This window comes from Pogonomyrmex barbatus, unplaced genomic scaffold (assembly GCF_055798465.1).
Source record: "Pogonomyrmex barbatus isolate J1 unplaced genomic scaffold, ASM5579846v1 scaffold10, whole genome shotgun sequence".
NCBI classification, from domain to species: Eukaryota; Metazoa; Arthropoda; class Insecta; order Hymenoptera; family Formicidae; genus Pogonomyrmex; species Pogonomyrmex barbatus.
In genome coordinates this window covers 3598820-3616561 of record NW_028297099.1, presented here as the reverse complement: position 1 = coordinate 3616561, position 17742 = coordinate 3598820, and the positions used below count along the sequence as shown (strand labels likewise).

At 37.1% G+C, this 17742-nt stretch overlaps 1 protein-coding gene across 9 annotated transcripts in view; it reads left to right on the top strand.

Annotated features, from left to right (window-relative positions):
* Sox102F (transcription factor Sox102F) overlaps positions 1-17742 on the top strand; it is a 236738-nt gene that overhangs the window by 188045 nt on the left and 30951 nt on the right. For all 9 annotated transcript variants that reach the window (XM_089070503.1, XM_089070508.1, XM_089070507.1 and 6 more), the window contains 2 exons: positions 9813-10562; positions 16742-16970. In XM_089070503.1, the coding sequence (XP_088926629.1) occupies positions 9813-10562; positions 16742-16970 (979 nt within the window). The remainder of the gene's footprint in view (positions 1-9812; positions 10563-16741; positions 16971-17742) is intronic.

Below are 17742 nucleotides of genomic sequence, written 5' to 3'. Positions count from 1 at the left end.
AAGATGTGCGAGTGAATCTGTAAGATATCGGTCCAAGCGGACTTCTTTAAGTGCAACTGTGATAAGACGGATCAATATATTTTTGGAAAATATATTATAAAAAAAAAAAAGAAAATAAAAAATTATTTCTTGATATTTTTTTCTTTCACTTTATCTAGCGAAGAAAGATACGCAGTTAGGATGCACAAATTCTCTAAGTGTGTCGCTAGTTTTGTAAACACATACCCTAACGTTATTTAACTCCGGGCTATTTATCTTTTGTCTACTTTAGTGCGCATTTAATCCAAGAGAGCACCAAATAAATTCCTCTCTACCCCCTTTCGTCTTTCTCTCTTTCGGCCGAACCCTTTCTCCTCCGATCTCGTTTATCTGTCTTCTCTTCTGGTTCCTCTCTCGGGATGATATGCGCATACGCGCGCAGAAACGCGCGACGTGTACACGTGCATCGCGTGTAACACATTTCTTTTCCTCTCTCTAACGAACTCTGTTATAACGCGAAGGAGGAGGATCGAGGAAGCGATCTAAGGTCCGAGCAACTTGACACTGAACACATGGCCCCACTTCTTCTTAAACCCACACTCGGTCAGAAGACCCTCCCCCATTTCTAGCCGTCTGCCTTTTTCGTCCCCCAACACGTCCTATTCTCTCCTTTCTTCTCTGTTCTTCCTCTCTCTTCTTTTCCCTTTATCTTTCTCTTCTTGGAATTTTTTTCCGATCGATCACGTGTTCCATATGGGTTCTATTTTTAGCGAGATCATGCCGATTATAACTCTGTCATCAATCATGAATAAATTTTTACAAATAATTATTTAAAAAAATTTTTTTTTAATTATTTTAAACAAAATGAACATCATTGGGTATGAAGAATCATATGTATTTATTGTTTATTATTGCATGGTTAAAAAGCGTTAAACCGAAATCATTTTAAATTATTGTTGGATTATTTTGGATTTTTATCATTGATCCGTACTGTGAAAACAATCTCGCGCCGAAAGCGATTGTACGCCTCCGGAAATCTTCTTATCATTCATTGCGCAAGCATTCAGTGAATGTCATTTATTTGCGCAACAGTTAACCATAAGATATACATAATGAGGAGATAGTGAGAAGATACCGCCTTGCGGAAACGAAGGAAAAGCATGAAGTGGCTGTTACGTTAGTGAAAGGTCGGACTTATTTGCGAATATCCGCTCTTTCTAGGATTCGCGCCGCGTTATCACCAAGCGCTGAGTATTTTTTCATTGGCACCTCCGCGGAGCAGCTGATCGATTTCTGGTGTGCATGGTCTCTCCGATGTGTGAGACTTGGTTATATAGCGGTGAACCTCGCGAATTAAATGCTCGTTTCTTTTGATCTTTGTTTCTCTCCGGGACCAAGTTCAGTGGTACGCCATCGCCGCTCTCGTAATCAAGTTACGCCGATATTAATTACGACGGCTCGATGCGGTACGCTTGCGGATTAATAATCCGACTTCGCTTTCGTTCATTGATTCGCTTTGGCGCGATATGAGCCGGCATTTTGTCGTGCCGGCTGCTACCAGGATTGGAAAAATAGAATCCGTGGAATAAAATGCTAATTGAAAGTTCAACTTTCGTATTATCTAGATAATAGACCCATTACTAATTTACAATAATATATCGTTAAACTTAAATTTAAATCTTTTTTTTAGATTACACTTTAAGTGATAAGAAAAATAGAGGACTTGTTAAAAAAGTTATAATTCATGTATTGTGCGAATATATATATTTCACATGTTTTCTTAATATTTGCATTAAATTATCGTTTGATAAGAGATTTTATTTTGTTTTAAATTTGTTTTGACGCATTGAATTATATATGTAACGATTAATGGATATCTTCTTTGACTTGAAATTAATTGTAACCTCTATATTACATTTTGGATTTAGTGAAAAATATCTCGGAGAAAGATTCTTTAACGATAACTTTTTTCTTGATTAATATTATTTCTTTAAATATCTTTGAGTTTTTCAAATCACGTAAAAAGAATAAAAATTATATTTACATAGCACTTCCAATTTATCACAATTATCTTCTCTTTCATAAATAAAGATTTTGAACTTTGTCACATGCGTTCTTGATACATTTCATTATAACATTCTCTCTAAGAGTGGCACTTTCTTAGCTTTGCCAGGTGTAAAGTTTTATATTACCATACTTCAGAGCGGAAGCCGCGAGTTTCGTAGATAAAAGTGCGCATCGCGTGAGACGAGCGGCGAAAAAAAAGAAGGAATTCGCGGCAAGAGATGGTTCTGAGAGGCGGCGAAAGAGAGAGGCTCCGGAAATAGTAAGAAGGGCTAGAGCAACGGCGCGGTCGAGAAGCGGCAGTTCTCCTCGACCCCTCTGGTTCCACTGATAACGTATTCTAGGTAGAAGGAAGAAGAAGAAGAAGAAGAAGAAGAAGAGACCGAAGATTGCTTTTACGGCGCGGTCGCCGCGACACGAAGCTAGGCGAGGCGAGGCGAGGCGAGGCGAGGCGGGTGTCACGTTGTTGGTTCTCGTGAATGTGTTCCGACCTAGTCGCGGCCTGTGCTCTGCCTTGCGTCGCGAAGCGACGCAAAGAACGGGAGGATCGCGCGCGCGAGAAGGACCCGGCTACCCCCTGGGACAACCACTAACTCCGGTGGGTGACGGTGGGCCGTACGGTATTCGCGCGTTACGTTGCGCGCGGGTGGGTGCGGTCCGCGCCCGCTCATACATAAACAAGAGATCGGCCAAGAGGTAGCATCAAAAGAAGAGACTTCGGTACCGGGACTCCATTATGTAGAGCGTATCCCACGGTGGTTCTATAAAGAATACTAACGACGAGGCGCTTTCTCTCGCCGCGTCCAGAGTTTCCTCGCGCGCAATTCGAGTTGATCGCGATTGCTGTAGACAGGAATAACTATCGATATCTTGATACTGAACACTGTCATCTTTCCCTTTTTTCGATGTTTTTAAGGTATGGATATTCATTTTAATAATGTTAGGAACAATACTTTTTTTGTTAGAAATATCGATCAGTAATCTTATATTTTTATATATCTTCTTTTCTTGTAATATTATTTTATTTTTTCTTTTGTTTTCTTTTCTATGATTTTTTTCTCAGTGAAAAGAGAATATTTTTATGAGAAAAACAGTTTTGATATCGCTATATTTCAGTGAGAATAGAACGTATTTATAACAAAACATTTCTGTGACTATCACAAAATTTGCACACTGACGTAACATCGGTGTCGAAATCGACGGGCTATCATAGTAGCTATGAGTGTATATGTGGCATGGATTATGTAGTAGTGATCCACTGTCATTATTATGATGAAAGTTTGTGTCCCGTGTGTATCGCAGGATTATGTTCTTTTTCATATCTCTCTTACGACAGCTTCCGAAAATGTATGAAGAGAGATAATGAGAAAAAGAAGATGGAGAACTGTACATTAATAATCTCTTATCACTATTATACGTTTCAAAAGGCTCGCAGGCTAGTGGTATAAAATTAGCCAATAATGCGCGCGTATCTTCTTTCTTCGTCGTATCGTATAATCAACCCTGGACTTAATTATAATGCTCTCGATACTGGCCACTTCTCCGTGCAAGAGCAAGATATAATGAATTTTTATGTATTGCGTCGCATAATTATAACTTACTCTTTTTCTGTTTATTTCTGTTTTGTAATAAGAAATAAATACTTCATTTAATATAATTATAATATAATATTTGACAAATATGCTGCTACCTGATTACTTAATCTTGATTATTTAATTTAATTTTGTATGTGTATATTTTATTAATAACATTTTGCTTTTACAATTATGCAATTTGGTGCTGTAACAAAATGACACAAAGTCTTTTATGTCTCTATGTTATAAAAAACGTAGCTTTTTATTTAGATAATAAAATAAGAAGATAATATATAGGTATCGATATCAATTTTTGGTTAACATTTTTTGTTTTTATATATAATTCTAATACATTTTTTTATTATCTCTGAACATTGTATACGCGTTTTAAATCTTTTTTACTAAAATCTTTTTAAATTGAAATTTCATTAAGTTTGTATGGTATTTTTTTTATATAGACCGAAGTACTAATATATGTTCGGTTGAATTCTATATCATCACGTATACAATTCTTAATTGAATTGCTTTCAATCTATTTAGTATATCTAATGGTTTATTCTCCAGAATTCTCGTCTCAGCTGTTTCAAACCGGACCTCTCGAAACGGATTCCTCATCCGTCCTATTTGCGTGTGTGCTGACGGAAGTTGTAGCTCGCAGTATCGGGCCAACTTTCCCACCCCGATACTGAAACGCCACCCCTGCTTTGCTACTTGAGCCCGAACAGATGCCGCATCCCCTAAAAAAAACTAGGTTCCTATTGTGCCACTAATAGAAAGTCAAGCGTTAGCTCACACGCTTACACTCGTGAACGCGTGTCGTTAGCGTGAATAAGCATGAGTCTTTGGTCGTTGCTCTTGGCATACATTTCGATCGATCACGACAAGCGAAGAAGAAAATCATAAAATGGTCGTAAAAATATCGTAAAAATATTTTTACCTCACACCTATGCGCTATAAATTAAATTAATTAAATTCCGTGTATGTTGCGTGAAATCAAAAAAATATCTATATATATGAAAATTATTAAAAGTTTTCACGTTTCTATTAAAATGTTCGAAATACCTACCAAGTTTATCATTATCTAATATTTAATAATAATCAAATTTATTTATTAACAAATATACTATTATTGCAGTAGCGTATTTTTTCACTCACGACTTGATTTAATATTGTTTTCGTCAATTTATCTTTTATCAATTCTTTATTTTTTTCGGATATCTTCAAATTTAATATTTTTCTTGAAAATTGATTATTTGTATCTGCCATCTAAACACTATTTTGTATTGATTTTTATTTCTTTAAAGATAGAAGTAGAGATAGAGATTTTGTAATGTTAATTCTCCTTATTTTCCTCAAATTACTTTATATGAAACATAATTTTAAATATATCACAACATATATCGGTTTCAACGATATTTTATATGTAGAGTAAATGTAATAACTGGGATGTTCGACCTTTTTCGATAAGCGAAGCATGATGATTGAAGCTAGTATGAAGCGTACAAGCGCAGATAATTGTATCGTGCTCTTCGGTGAGCATACTATCCGCTTGAAATGGCATAATTTTACGACTTGCATACGATAGTCACAGTTAGATTAATCACAACACTATTAAGTCATACTATAGCTGGCCTTGCGAGAGCTTTGATTGTCAGTGCATAACATTTATCTATCATCATTATAAAATTGTGCAATATTAAATTGGAAATTATATATATTAAACCAATTTTATACGTATGTATATGTTATTGAGCATTTAAAAAAAATTACTGATACGAATAACAGGTCGAAAACAAAATTATATAAGCAATTATTATGTATATATCATACATATTACATATATACAATAATTGCTCAATGTTTTGATTAATGAAGTTTTTGCTTAATAGCTGAAGTTTTTGATTTCTTACTTTTATCAACAATTTTTTACAATAATGAAATGTGCGATATATTAAAGTTTAATTAAAATTCTGTTTAAAAAGACTCGTTGACGACAAAATTATCATCAATCGACACGCGCAGCGCGAGATCGCTCGGTGCTCGTGCAGAGAAGAAAGAGAAATAAAAATTGCGCTTGCGTAATTACTCATGTTAGGAACTTAATGAATCAGTAATGAATGAATGGACGTTGCGTGGGTGTGAGAGAATTCTTAGAAATATCCGACGAGAGAAAGATTTATCTCGTTATCCATGACGAATACAAGCGTTTGTTTCATCTATGTTAACGATTGATTTGTTATCATATAACATAATACACAAGATGTATGCAAACTTTAAACTACATTCGACCATTTTTTTTTCTGGTTTGTTAACAAATTGTCTCGGGATGCGAACTTCGCTCTGAATTTATCTTTCTCTTCGATGATATTTCCGATCGTGCGAAATCATTCTTTTCCCTTTTTGCTTATTCAATCCGGCACGATAGTACTAAGTGTGGGAGGATGGGATCTACCACCCGCGCGAGTTCCTGCACTGTCACCGGCGTTGATGATCTCTCGCTATCCTTGTCTGTGATTTCAGTCGGCCGGACACGATGGCATCTGGCGGTTAAAAATATTTCTTTCGCGGACGTGCCGCAGGCGCGCGCTTTTTGTTCGGTTTCCTCAGGCAGAGAGACTCGGGGCTATGAGTCGCGAATCTGTGCGCTTCGCGAAGTAATTATGCCGGGCGGGAAGTCTAGGGACAGAAATACTTTGCGTACCGAGAGCGCGATGAGTGCGCCGTAACAACGAAGAGAGCTGCGCGATGCCGGTAGTCGCGCGTGTATGTACACGTATACACGTACACAATGTCTCGTAGACACGTAGACAATAGAAATAGAAAACCGACGCGATAAACTCGGGATATATCTGAGAGAAGAGGAGGATGCTGGGGAGGGAGAGGAGTCTCTGTCGGCGCGATTTCTTCGCGCCCGATCGCCGAACGTTTGCACACTGACTGATTGCTGCCACGACTGACAATCGTGACTTACGAGATTACTATCTAGCGTGCGTAGTTATGCCGTCAACATATCTTCGCTAAATATACATGTCGGACCGTTTATTCTTAGCGAGTCTGCCAAGCTTAAGCTTAATTTTGGGCGATTGCTAATGATTAAGAAGTGCGGTCTATTTTTCTCGTCTCACCTCTATTAAGGCTCGTATCTTAATAAAAAAAAATATAGTAACAGAAGCGGTGTTTTACAAAACATGTACTTCTCATATAATATCTAAATTAAAAAAAAATTGCGATTTTCAATTTTAAATTTTTTTTATCGTATCGACTCACAGACGCAAATCGATAATTCAATATATGTTTAATTTTTTTTTTATTTATGCATTGCTGAAAATGAGCAATGCGTAGGTGAATATAAAATTTTTCGTAAAATCCGAGGACACGCTGCAGGCGAGAAATTCGTTTTGTTTCAGTCTTATCGCACGAGGGTTATACCCTCGACTTTTGACTGTAATCGCAAGACGCTTAGGTCTGGACTAACTTACACGTTCATCGATTCATCATCCTCCGATCTCACGCTCGTCGTATCGTTCCTCGCTGGTGTGTCTCGCAGCGGCCGTTCGAAGCGTCACGTTCGCGACACATGCGCTCGTAGTAAACGGAGCACGTGGCCTCGAGGCGAGGCTCGATTCGCCGCGACTCGCGATTCGCGCGAGTGCACGTGTGTACGCGCATCGAGCGCATGCATAACCCCCGTCGCGGTCGTATCGCGCGAGTTTCTCGCGTGTAAAAAGTGCGCTGGCGGCGCGCGCGTGCAGCAGCGCCGGCACAACCTACATCATTGTAACGCATTGTAATACGCGCAACGCAGTATCGCTTATCCCCCCACATTATCGTCACCCCCACACTGCCCGCACACTCGCTTTTTTTGCATGGGCGATTCGCATAACTGGCTGCAGCATTTTGCATATCGAACGCGACCAGAGATACGTCATCCTGACTTTCTTGATAGTGCACTTCTTAATGCGATTTGGTGTTGAATGACCAAGGACGATAGTGTCCTTTTTTTTCTTTTATTTCGATGAAAAAAACGTGCTTCTCATTTTCACACGTTATTCTACATGTGTAACGTTATTATCTTTATTATTACAAACATGGGCATTATTTTTACATATATATATATATATATATATATGTATACTTTCCTCTTTGATTTATATTTTGAAACGAGTGTACAATCATAGAGAGATCGTGTTATAAATAAAAAAATATTAATGTCGATAAGAAAATATAATACTGACATTATGATATCTGTCTTTTCATGGATATTTGATCGATCAATCGATCTATATCGCGGTAGGAGATCACGCAGATCCCTTACGCAACGTCTCGCATACAAATATTATCTTTATCTTCACAAATATTATCTTTGTCGTAAATTGACGCAAGAAAACGAAAGGCAGTCGTCTGTCTTTATTTTAATTATTTGAAACAATTTTATTTAAAACCTTCTGATGTTTTTCTTCGTGGTTACATGTTATTAGCTAAAAATATATTTTTGTTCGAAATGTCAAAATTTGATTTTTATAAATTAAGCCAAAACTTAATTTGATACATATAATCACACACAGATGTAATTTATGTTTTATTAATTTATTTATTAATTATCTTCTAAAAACAAATTAATCGATCGATTAATCTGTATATATTTTGGGAAAGAATAATGCGCATACATATTCTCGAGCGGTGCATTATATAAATATTATTTTTATCCCCGCGATATAGTTAACAGTGTCTAAAGCGAGGGCCGATGACAGCCGATGTCATTGTATATTTCATAACTTTATGATACATCACTCTCCTGTTCCGAGAAGATGCGCGCGGCATTCTCTCAGCACCCTAAATCGTTCTCCATTATGTGACTAACAAATGTCCGCGTAACGCGCAGTAATAAATCTCCCCTTGTAATTATACACATCACAGAGGACGATTTTGAACGCAAAGCGTCATGTAAGCCGCGTATCCTCCAGTCGAAAAGTCGTTTACGTCTAAAAGTCATTATCTCTGACACATGTACGTGTAATGCACCATATACCTCTATATATCAATCATGTGGGTCAAAAATGTAGGTCAAACGCGTTAATGAAAGAAATCATTGACACACTATTGGATAAAATGTGTTGGACTTTTTTTCTACGGGTTGACATTCTTTTACTCGCTTAATGCCACGTTTACCGTGTTATATCGAAAATTAAAATGTTATTTTTTAAAAAGGAGACAGAAAAAAGTTGTTTTGGAAAAAGTGTAAAAATCGAGGATTATGAAGTCGTTAATTTGTCCCGCGAGCGAATTATTTATAGAAATGAGAAACGTCAGAGCCCCGCGTGTCGCCGGAAATGCGGTTGAAGCTCGTTCCGCTTTTCATTGAATGCCGATCAACGAAACCGCGAGCCGCGCTCGTTTCTGACCTCGCAACCTCGCTCGCGTTCGCGCCAGCGGAAGATAATCGCGACTAATGTAATTCCCCCTCCTTCTCTTTCTCTTCGTCTCCTCGCTGTGTCTCCTGCGCGTTCTCGGTCAGTCGATTAATGGAATCTCGTTCGATTAATGGAGGGATCGTTGCGACACACGCGAGCGCAACAATAATTCCCGCCCGATAATTGCGCCTCGCGCCCAGTTACGTAACTTACGTTTCTCGAGTTATCCGCATGCCGATATCGGCGGCGATGCCGCTGCCACCGAGCCAGCAGATGATTGGTCGATCGCGCGATTTGGATTTAGATTTGGTAATTTGTAGACGGAAATGAATGGACGAACTTGGGTTAGTCTGTATCTAAATTAACTCCGCGCCAGATGGCAGATAGTTTAGACGTCGCGCTTGCCGGAGGCGTCCGAGTGACGTAAGAAGCGATGCCGTTTCGTCGCTCATCCGTAGTAGTTCTCCACCTGAGGACGCTGAAATTTAACTTTCCACTACTCTTTTCGTGTTGGATAAATTCGCAATAATCGACACTGTTAAAAATAAATTTTGCGCTACTTTAGATAATTTTTTTCATGGTACCATATATACACGTAAGAAAAAGCGAGCTGTATCATCAAGCACAGTAGAAAATATCTGAAGACTCCCAACGCCACGACTATCCTCCCCCGCCCTTCCTCCACGATACATATTCTAATCGAGCACGTCGACGCAAGAAAAAAAAAAAAGAGAAAGCGAAAAGACAAAAAACTGAGCAGTCCCCCGTTACGCTTGTGTTGCAGACTGAGGATGTCCTCAAAGAGGAAGTCGCCACCAACGAAGCTATCGGAGGGCGGGGGCGGTGCGGGTACAGTGGCAGGCGCCAACGAGGAGGAGGAGGACACTACCTCGCCGGTGGCCGGTTCCGGTGGCGAGGCAGCCGTCGTCGTCGGTGAGGAGGGTGCCGCCACCCCCGTCGACATCGAGGAGTGCTACTCCCATCAAAGAGGCGGCGAGTGCGAGTCATCCGGCTGTTCATCGCCGGCGACTACCAGCGAGCCGGATCTACGCGACTCGCCATCGCCCTCGTTGAATTCCTTACGGACGGCCAAGCGGCAGAGGCTGCTGTTCCTGTCGAGCCAAGAAACCCTCGCGCCGTACCACCATCCCCATCATCATCATCACCACCACCATCATCATCATCATCACCACACGAACACGTCGTCATCGTCGGGCGGTGCATTGGAACCCGCGAGCTCCTCGGAGTGCGGCTCGCCACCCACCCTTCTCTCCGTCGATCCTTACTATCCTCATCATCCCCATCACAATAATAACAACAACACCGTCACGCAGAACAATAACAACAACAACAATAACAACAATAACGGCAGTGGCACTACTGCTGCGGGCAGTAAAAGATCCATGGACGACGTTCTCAAAAGGCTAACGTGCAAGATGAACAGCGAATCCCTGTCTATCCAAGATGATACTACCAACACCAGGCGGACGTCACCGCCACTTTCTTCCACGCCAACCGGTCACAATGCGCATAGGTTAGTCCAGGTGATATCAAATACTAATAAAATAGAAGATTCGGGCGGGCGAAACAAGGCTTTTATTTTTACTTATTTTAAATTAGTAATACAATCTGAAGAAGAAATTATCGGTTTATCGGACTATAATAATAACCAGAGGGAGAAAATAGGTTTGATAATTTTTTTATTATATTTTTTTATTTGCAAAAGTAATGCATTCTAATATTAAACAATTTATTCATAAATTTAATAGTAAATTTGTTAAAGAATAATAAATATATGATATAAAATAATAAATGTATCCGTGTTAATAGATTTCGATTTTATAATATAAATTTTAAAAAATCTGCTATATATTTTTCTAAAAAGGTTGTTATAAAGTAATGATAATTAAGGATGCAAAAAGAAATAAGTGCCATTTTGAGAAATAATACTCAATAATACTCGTTCATTGCCTGATTGACTTTAAACTTACTGCTCTTGTTATTGCATTATATTACAGTATTAAGATTAAATTAATAATAATACTGCATATTAATTAATGTTAATGTCAATTGTAATCGGTGTTAAACGTGCTAGTTTCTCGATCTTTATTTACCGATTATTATTATAATATGAATATTATTATTTTAATTGAATTGAACTTTACATCTGTATTCAATCATTCCTGCTGATCTATTTTTACCAGTAAGATATTTTGGATTGATGGTACAACAACTGTAGAAGTATATATAAAAATATAGAGTCTATCTTTTTAAATCTAATTTTATTATAATAGAAATACAAATGAAAAAAATCTTTGAAATTTGTAGTGCTTTTATCAGATTTTCCTTTTATCAGATAATTATTACTTTGATCCTCTTCCGTTTAATATCGGTTCGGCTGCTATTAACGCAGTCAGGAAGTATCTGCCGAATGACGGGAAATGAGAGCAGCCCGTCGTTCGAGAACTTCTTCCAATTTTCCTAATGGTTCAAACTCCGTTACGATTCGTGTAATCCATGCGACGTATCTCGATAAACGACTCTTACGCAACTTGTGTATGTTAATTATTCGATACCGTGTTCGATCGACATTGTAACAGTGCACTACTCTGTTGCAATATCTGCCTCATAATGCGCCACCATGTCGCCGAGGTTATCGTATTTCTCCCACTTTTACATAACTGATTAATATAATATAATGGTAAATCAGAGGCGGATGTGGCTTTTTGCAACTTTATTACAAATGCCTATATAATTTTTGCTCTCGTAACTTAATTGCCGAATACATAATTGAAGCATATATAAGATTAAATTCAAATAAGTATTTGAATTTAATCTTGATTTTATAACGAAGAAATTAATTGCAAATAATTGCAAATCGTTGTTTATCAACCAGACAAGTTGACCCGCGTAGTTACTGCATCAAGTCACAATTAAATTTAATATTTAATACTTACGAACTTTACAGCGCTTGCAGTAATTTAGTAGCAACATATTTGATCATAATAATTTCTGTGTACATTTCGATACACTTTTAATCAGATAAATTTAGGTAAAAAAACATATTTTTGTTTTTAAAAGAAATATAAGTAAAATTCTTTCTACAAGAGTTGAATGGTCAGATTAAATTCTTGGAAAGGAAACCTTTGAAATTTATCTCGTAACAATTATCGATATTCTTCGAACGCTTCAACTTACAAATGACTTACAATGTGATATTTCACGTTTCTCATCATCCAATGTTATCGCCGGAAATTAAGGCGTCAGTTATAATTCTGTTTTCTGAAAGAAAAGACCACTGTATCGTTTCTTGCTTCAGTGTTCTCAAGGCCTGGTATCTCGGATATAGTAACCAACGATCGGGCGGGGCCTAAAAGAGGCTATTGTCCCGAAACCATAAGGCTAACCTAGCGGTCTCTTAAAAACGAATCTCTATTGCCGTACATTTAGTTGACAATAACCAATAACCCAAGAACTTAAAGCAGTATAACGTCACCGCTAAAACAATCATTATTAAATGAGAAAATCAATTTTTGGCTTTGAAATACTTTTAATTTTATGAAAATTACTATGTTTTGCTTCTGTAATCCATTAACAATTAATTTATAATCTGATCTTGTATCTTAAAAGATCGATTAAAATTTTAATTAATCGAATAATTTTAATTAATAAGCTTAAATTTTAATTAATCAAATAATTATCTGTATAATATTTTATTTTCTGAATTGGGAAAAAACTTTTATTAATTTATCGGAGTACGTTCATTTCCGTAATAATAATTTACATAAATTACTTAAACACATCTTTCAGTAAGAGATTTAGTGTTCGTTGTGATCTCCATTCTCCTTCTATTTTGATATAATTGATATATTTAAATTTATTTTAAATTTATTATACAAACAATTCCTTGAAAAGATTTACAGCGTGTCAGCAGACACATATTTTGTTTTTCAAACGATTATTTTGCGTCGATAATAATCGTTCTAGATAATTAGGTCTGCCAATGAATTGATTTGTATTTGTATGATTTTTTCTCTATTCAATAAGTCGCTCACACAAAGTCGAGAATGTAAAGTGGAAACTATGTCTTGTGACTAATTACGTTCTTTATGCGTCATACAAGATGGTACGATAGTGCTCCGACGATGCTACCATAAAATTATACTTTTGCATATTATTCCGCGATATATACTTCTGACGTATGTTATGTTGATGGAAGTAATATTGAAGTTAGGAATGATTTAATGAAGCGTTTACGCAAATCGTTTGTGTCACGATCAAATTATTATGAAGTCTCCTACTCTCCGTGTTATCTCTTCTTTTTTTTTTTACAATTGTAGGATTGTTATTACTGACACAAAAAAATACTTCTCTATCCAGTCCGTCTCGTCGTTACGACGATAGATCCGCGGTGAAATAACACCTGGCAAAATTACACGCGGGACAGGCAACAATAGAATAGCAGAATTCTCTGTACAAAAAGTGTCTACCCTCGAGCTAGATATGTAACGCAACGTCTTACATTGACGTGGAGTCATTGAAAGTAAACGAGTGAACTTGGCAGCGTGGAGGAGCGGTAGCGCAGAACTGTGCCAGTCTGCTACCCACATCGAGCAGCACGGTTGGCCAAGATTCTTCAAAAATTCAGCCAACAGTACAACGTGCACTTACGTTGACGTTCACCTTCTTTTTGGAGCACGTTCAACTTGACTTCGCGTACGTCGAAATAACATGGATTCGATTTAAAAATATACGGCCAATGCTCGTTGTTATCATACCATTAACTATATGATATTTGTGTAATATCGAGCATACTTTTAATTTATTTTCAGAATAATTCTATCGATTTTTTTGCCGATCAATAGGAGTATCAGTCATTAAGCACTTAATTGGCTATTCGATTGTTGTCGATTTCCTAAATTCGAAATTTTTCAAAACCGACACGAAGATACTTCGAATACTTTATTTGCAATACTTTATGCGTTCGACAGAACGTACAAACAACTGTAACAACATTGTTATATAAAGCGTCTCGGATCTGTGCATCATATATGCACTACTGACGTATCACGCGCGAATCGTATTATGAGCGCACACGAGCATTCGGAGATGCGAGTGACTAGAGTTATCGGATGGACGAAAATATCAAGCCTGTACATTAACTCTCGGCTATTCTAAATATAGTAGGTATTGGATAAAAATCCGTGGAGAGTAACCGTCATATTATGGACCGACGATAACCTCGATACATCGACATTTCTAAGAGATTAACGGCATCGGTAAAAATTTTCGTCGACTAGTCAGTTTAATAGCGCGATGCTATTAAAGCCCGAATAATCGATCGGAGTTACAAAAACGTAGTACTAAATGTACAAAAAACGATAATCTCTTTAGGAAATAAGAATTTAAAACGCTAAGACGCGGATGCATTATTCAAACGATTTTATCCGATGAATCGCGAAATAAAAACGTGTTTATTTCAGAAGCTTCTATGGCAGAAGCAGAGATAAAAGATTGATAGATATTGCAATAACTTGGCGATTTATATACATGTATTACATAGGATAATTAGGGTTAATGACAAATTGATGATGTCGATCGTAAAACTTAATAACTTGGACATTTAATTATCGACAGCTACGTTTAACGACGTTAGCTGTGGTTTTGATGAAACGCTACTATTAATCGAAGTGATCTCCCACGAAGATCTCACGTGCGAGTCTTGGTGGTAAAAAAATGCGAAAAGATCTCTTTATTCTTATTAATTTCATCTAGGATCCATGTGCCATCAATTTATCATACATTCTCGTGTTCGTTAGACGAGAATCTACGCAGAGAGTAGCACAAAAGAGACGAGACGACCATTTATCTTGGCTCGTGCATGAAATTAAGCCCTTCAAATATCTTAGCACGAGATAATAATAACAAGAGGCAGTTCTTTTTATTTTTAAAGCCGTTAAGCGTGAACGAAATCTGTCGCCGAGCACACGTTATTATCACGCTAAAGAAAGTTCGCATGAAATTAAAGTCTTTCGCAAAACTGGATGCGTACTTTCGCCGACTGAATAAGATGAATTTAAATGCTCATGAGAAATATTCAAATAGTCGCAGTCGGCTTAACTTTAGCGGTGAAGTGATTATTTCATGAATTCAAAGTTGAGTATTTCGTATTGTACACATAATCATCTAATAGAATTTAAACCTTCAGAACTTCTATTGTAATGATTTCTCTGATGATTCTTTATTATTACAGTCTTTCCGTCAAATATCAATCTCGCATTATTTAACGCAATACTGAATAGTGTTAATTACTGACGTTGTTTCTGAATTTTCTCTTCAAAAAAAATATTTAAAATATTTCTTATCTTGTGTATCTTTTGTTGTATATATCACATTTATATAATCTCTCATCTAAAAAGGTTTACAGACGAATTAATATAATATTAAAATTACTCTTAACTGTTTCAATTAATAATAAATAATAAAATTTAGAATAATAATAATAATTTAGATAATGAGGCTGACATGGAAAATTTGAAAATTTTAGATAAATGACAGTATTAAAGAAAAATAAAGGAAAGGCGCATACATCCGTGACTTGACGAACTCGGGACAGCTTAAGCGCTTGCTGCATGTCATTCGCGTATATCTTAATGTAACTTTAATCGGTGACCCTGTAACGCTGCAGAGAAGCACGCCGGTTGCTGGCCTATATTTTTCGCAGCGTAAGCTTCCTCGTTGTCAACGTCGTCACCCTCGTCCATCTCGCTCGTGTAGGCTTTGTCCGACCGGTAGTCTCCTAAGCGCCACACAATACGACCTGTATCACTTATTCGCGGTCCATTTTCTCCGACATAAAGGAACAGAAGCTCGAGACTGGTTCTGGGCGGGTGCTCGAGGGCCGGGATCCGGGTGGAGGAACGGGGGAGAATTGATGGCACCGGGGTACCCCATCACGGACGCAAACACTCGCTCTGTCGTGATTGCGCGGCCGCGACTCATTTATTATTCACCTGGCTTCCAGCATCGCGTACGCGACCACCTACCATCTGGTTCCAACCTAATGCGCTGGAGGCTGTCTCGTTCTTTCTCATGCAGCGGTCCAGAAACGTCTTTGCATCGACGAATATTTCTGATCGATATCTATTCTTTATTTTTTTATACTAAGAAAGAAATGGCAATAATCATTATGATAAATTATAAATAGTTTATTTATTTATTATTATCATTAATGACAAAAATGTGTATAATAATGTGTATAATAAAAGTAGCCAATAATGATGATGATAGCCAATAATATTTTTCTATTGATGATAGACGTGAAAAAAAACAATAACTTTATTATAATTAAAAAAATAAATATGTTAATATAAATGCATATTATCGTAAACATTCTTGTTGTCCTTTCGATTTCTATATATTTATTATACAATTAAGAACTTTTAACACAACTTCTTTCTCGATTATAATCAGTAATTATTTAATTAACCGATAGAAGCGAGAAATCTCAAATTGATATCGAGAAATATCAAAATATATAATATTTATTTTTTCTTACATATATTTGTCATATTTATTTTATAATTGTATCGTTAGCTAAGTAAAAGAATTCAATCTCAAATCTAATAAATATCTTTCTTCTTTATTCTTTTTCTCTTCTCTTTCTTATTCGATTGGACAAAACTGACCAAGATTGAATTATATATGTTGCAGTTGCAGTGGAAGCACGACCACCACCGTGGCAAATAACGTGACACTCTCGCCTCCGGATGCCGGTAGGATATCAAATACGGAGGCGCAGGTACAGCAGGACGGCGTGGCGGCCCTTCATAGGGTCCTCTGCGCCGAGAGCTTCGCCGAAAAGGAACGTCGACTGTCGGAGATGATACTGCAGCTGCAATTGATAAGGGAGCAATTGCTGCAACAGCAGGATCAGTCGAAGGTAAACCATTCTCTGGCATGTCCACATAGAAAAAAAAGTAGTCAAATTATATTTATAAATATTATATTATTTTGTAAAATTAGACACTGAGCATCTTGTACTTAAATATCGCAGTGTATTGAATTATAAATGATTGAAAGTCTAAAGTAGTCTCTGAATTAATCATGAATTAAAATGCAGGATAGGCATGGATAGATAATGGAAATATCAAAATAGGAAATAGGATTTTAATTTCGAAATATATCAAAGATTAATTATATCTGTAGGGAGAATAAAAATCTAAATATAGCATGAGATGTAGAATGACAGAAGCGTGAAACAAAATTACTAAAAAACATTAGAACATCGAAATTTGAAACAAGCATTTCAGAAACCGCCTTTTTATATGCCGATATTACTCTTTCTTTACGCTACACTTATTGTGATTTTTATTTTCGCCGAGAAACAGAATGCATATAAAATAGGAAGTAAGAGATTGGAATGATATAATTTTCGTTGTCACACACTATGAATAAATAATAATAAAACTCCATGACTGGCTGTAACAGCTGCACAATTTGATCGATTTGTCTAATTACATTATATCGCGCGGGATATCATTTACGATTAATAAGAAAAAAGAAAATAGAATGCGTGCCACGTGGCCGTGACGAAACAGGGAAATGACGGATCAAGCTGTGTCTCAATACAAATCGCCGGCTAGCGCACGTTGATTGACGAGGGAAAGTGCATCGATTACCGCGGAATCATAATTACGCGGTTGAATCGCGGT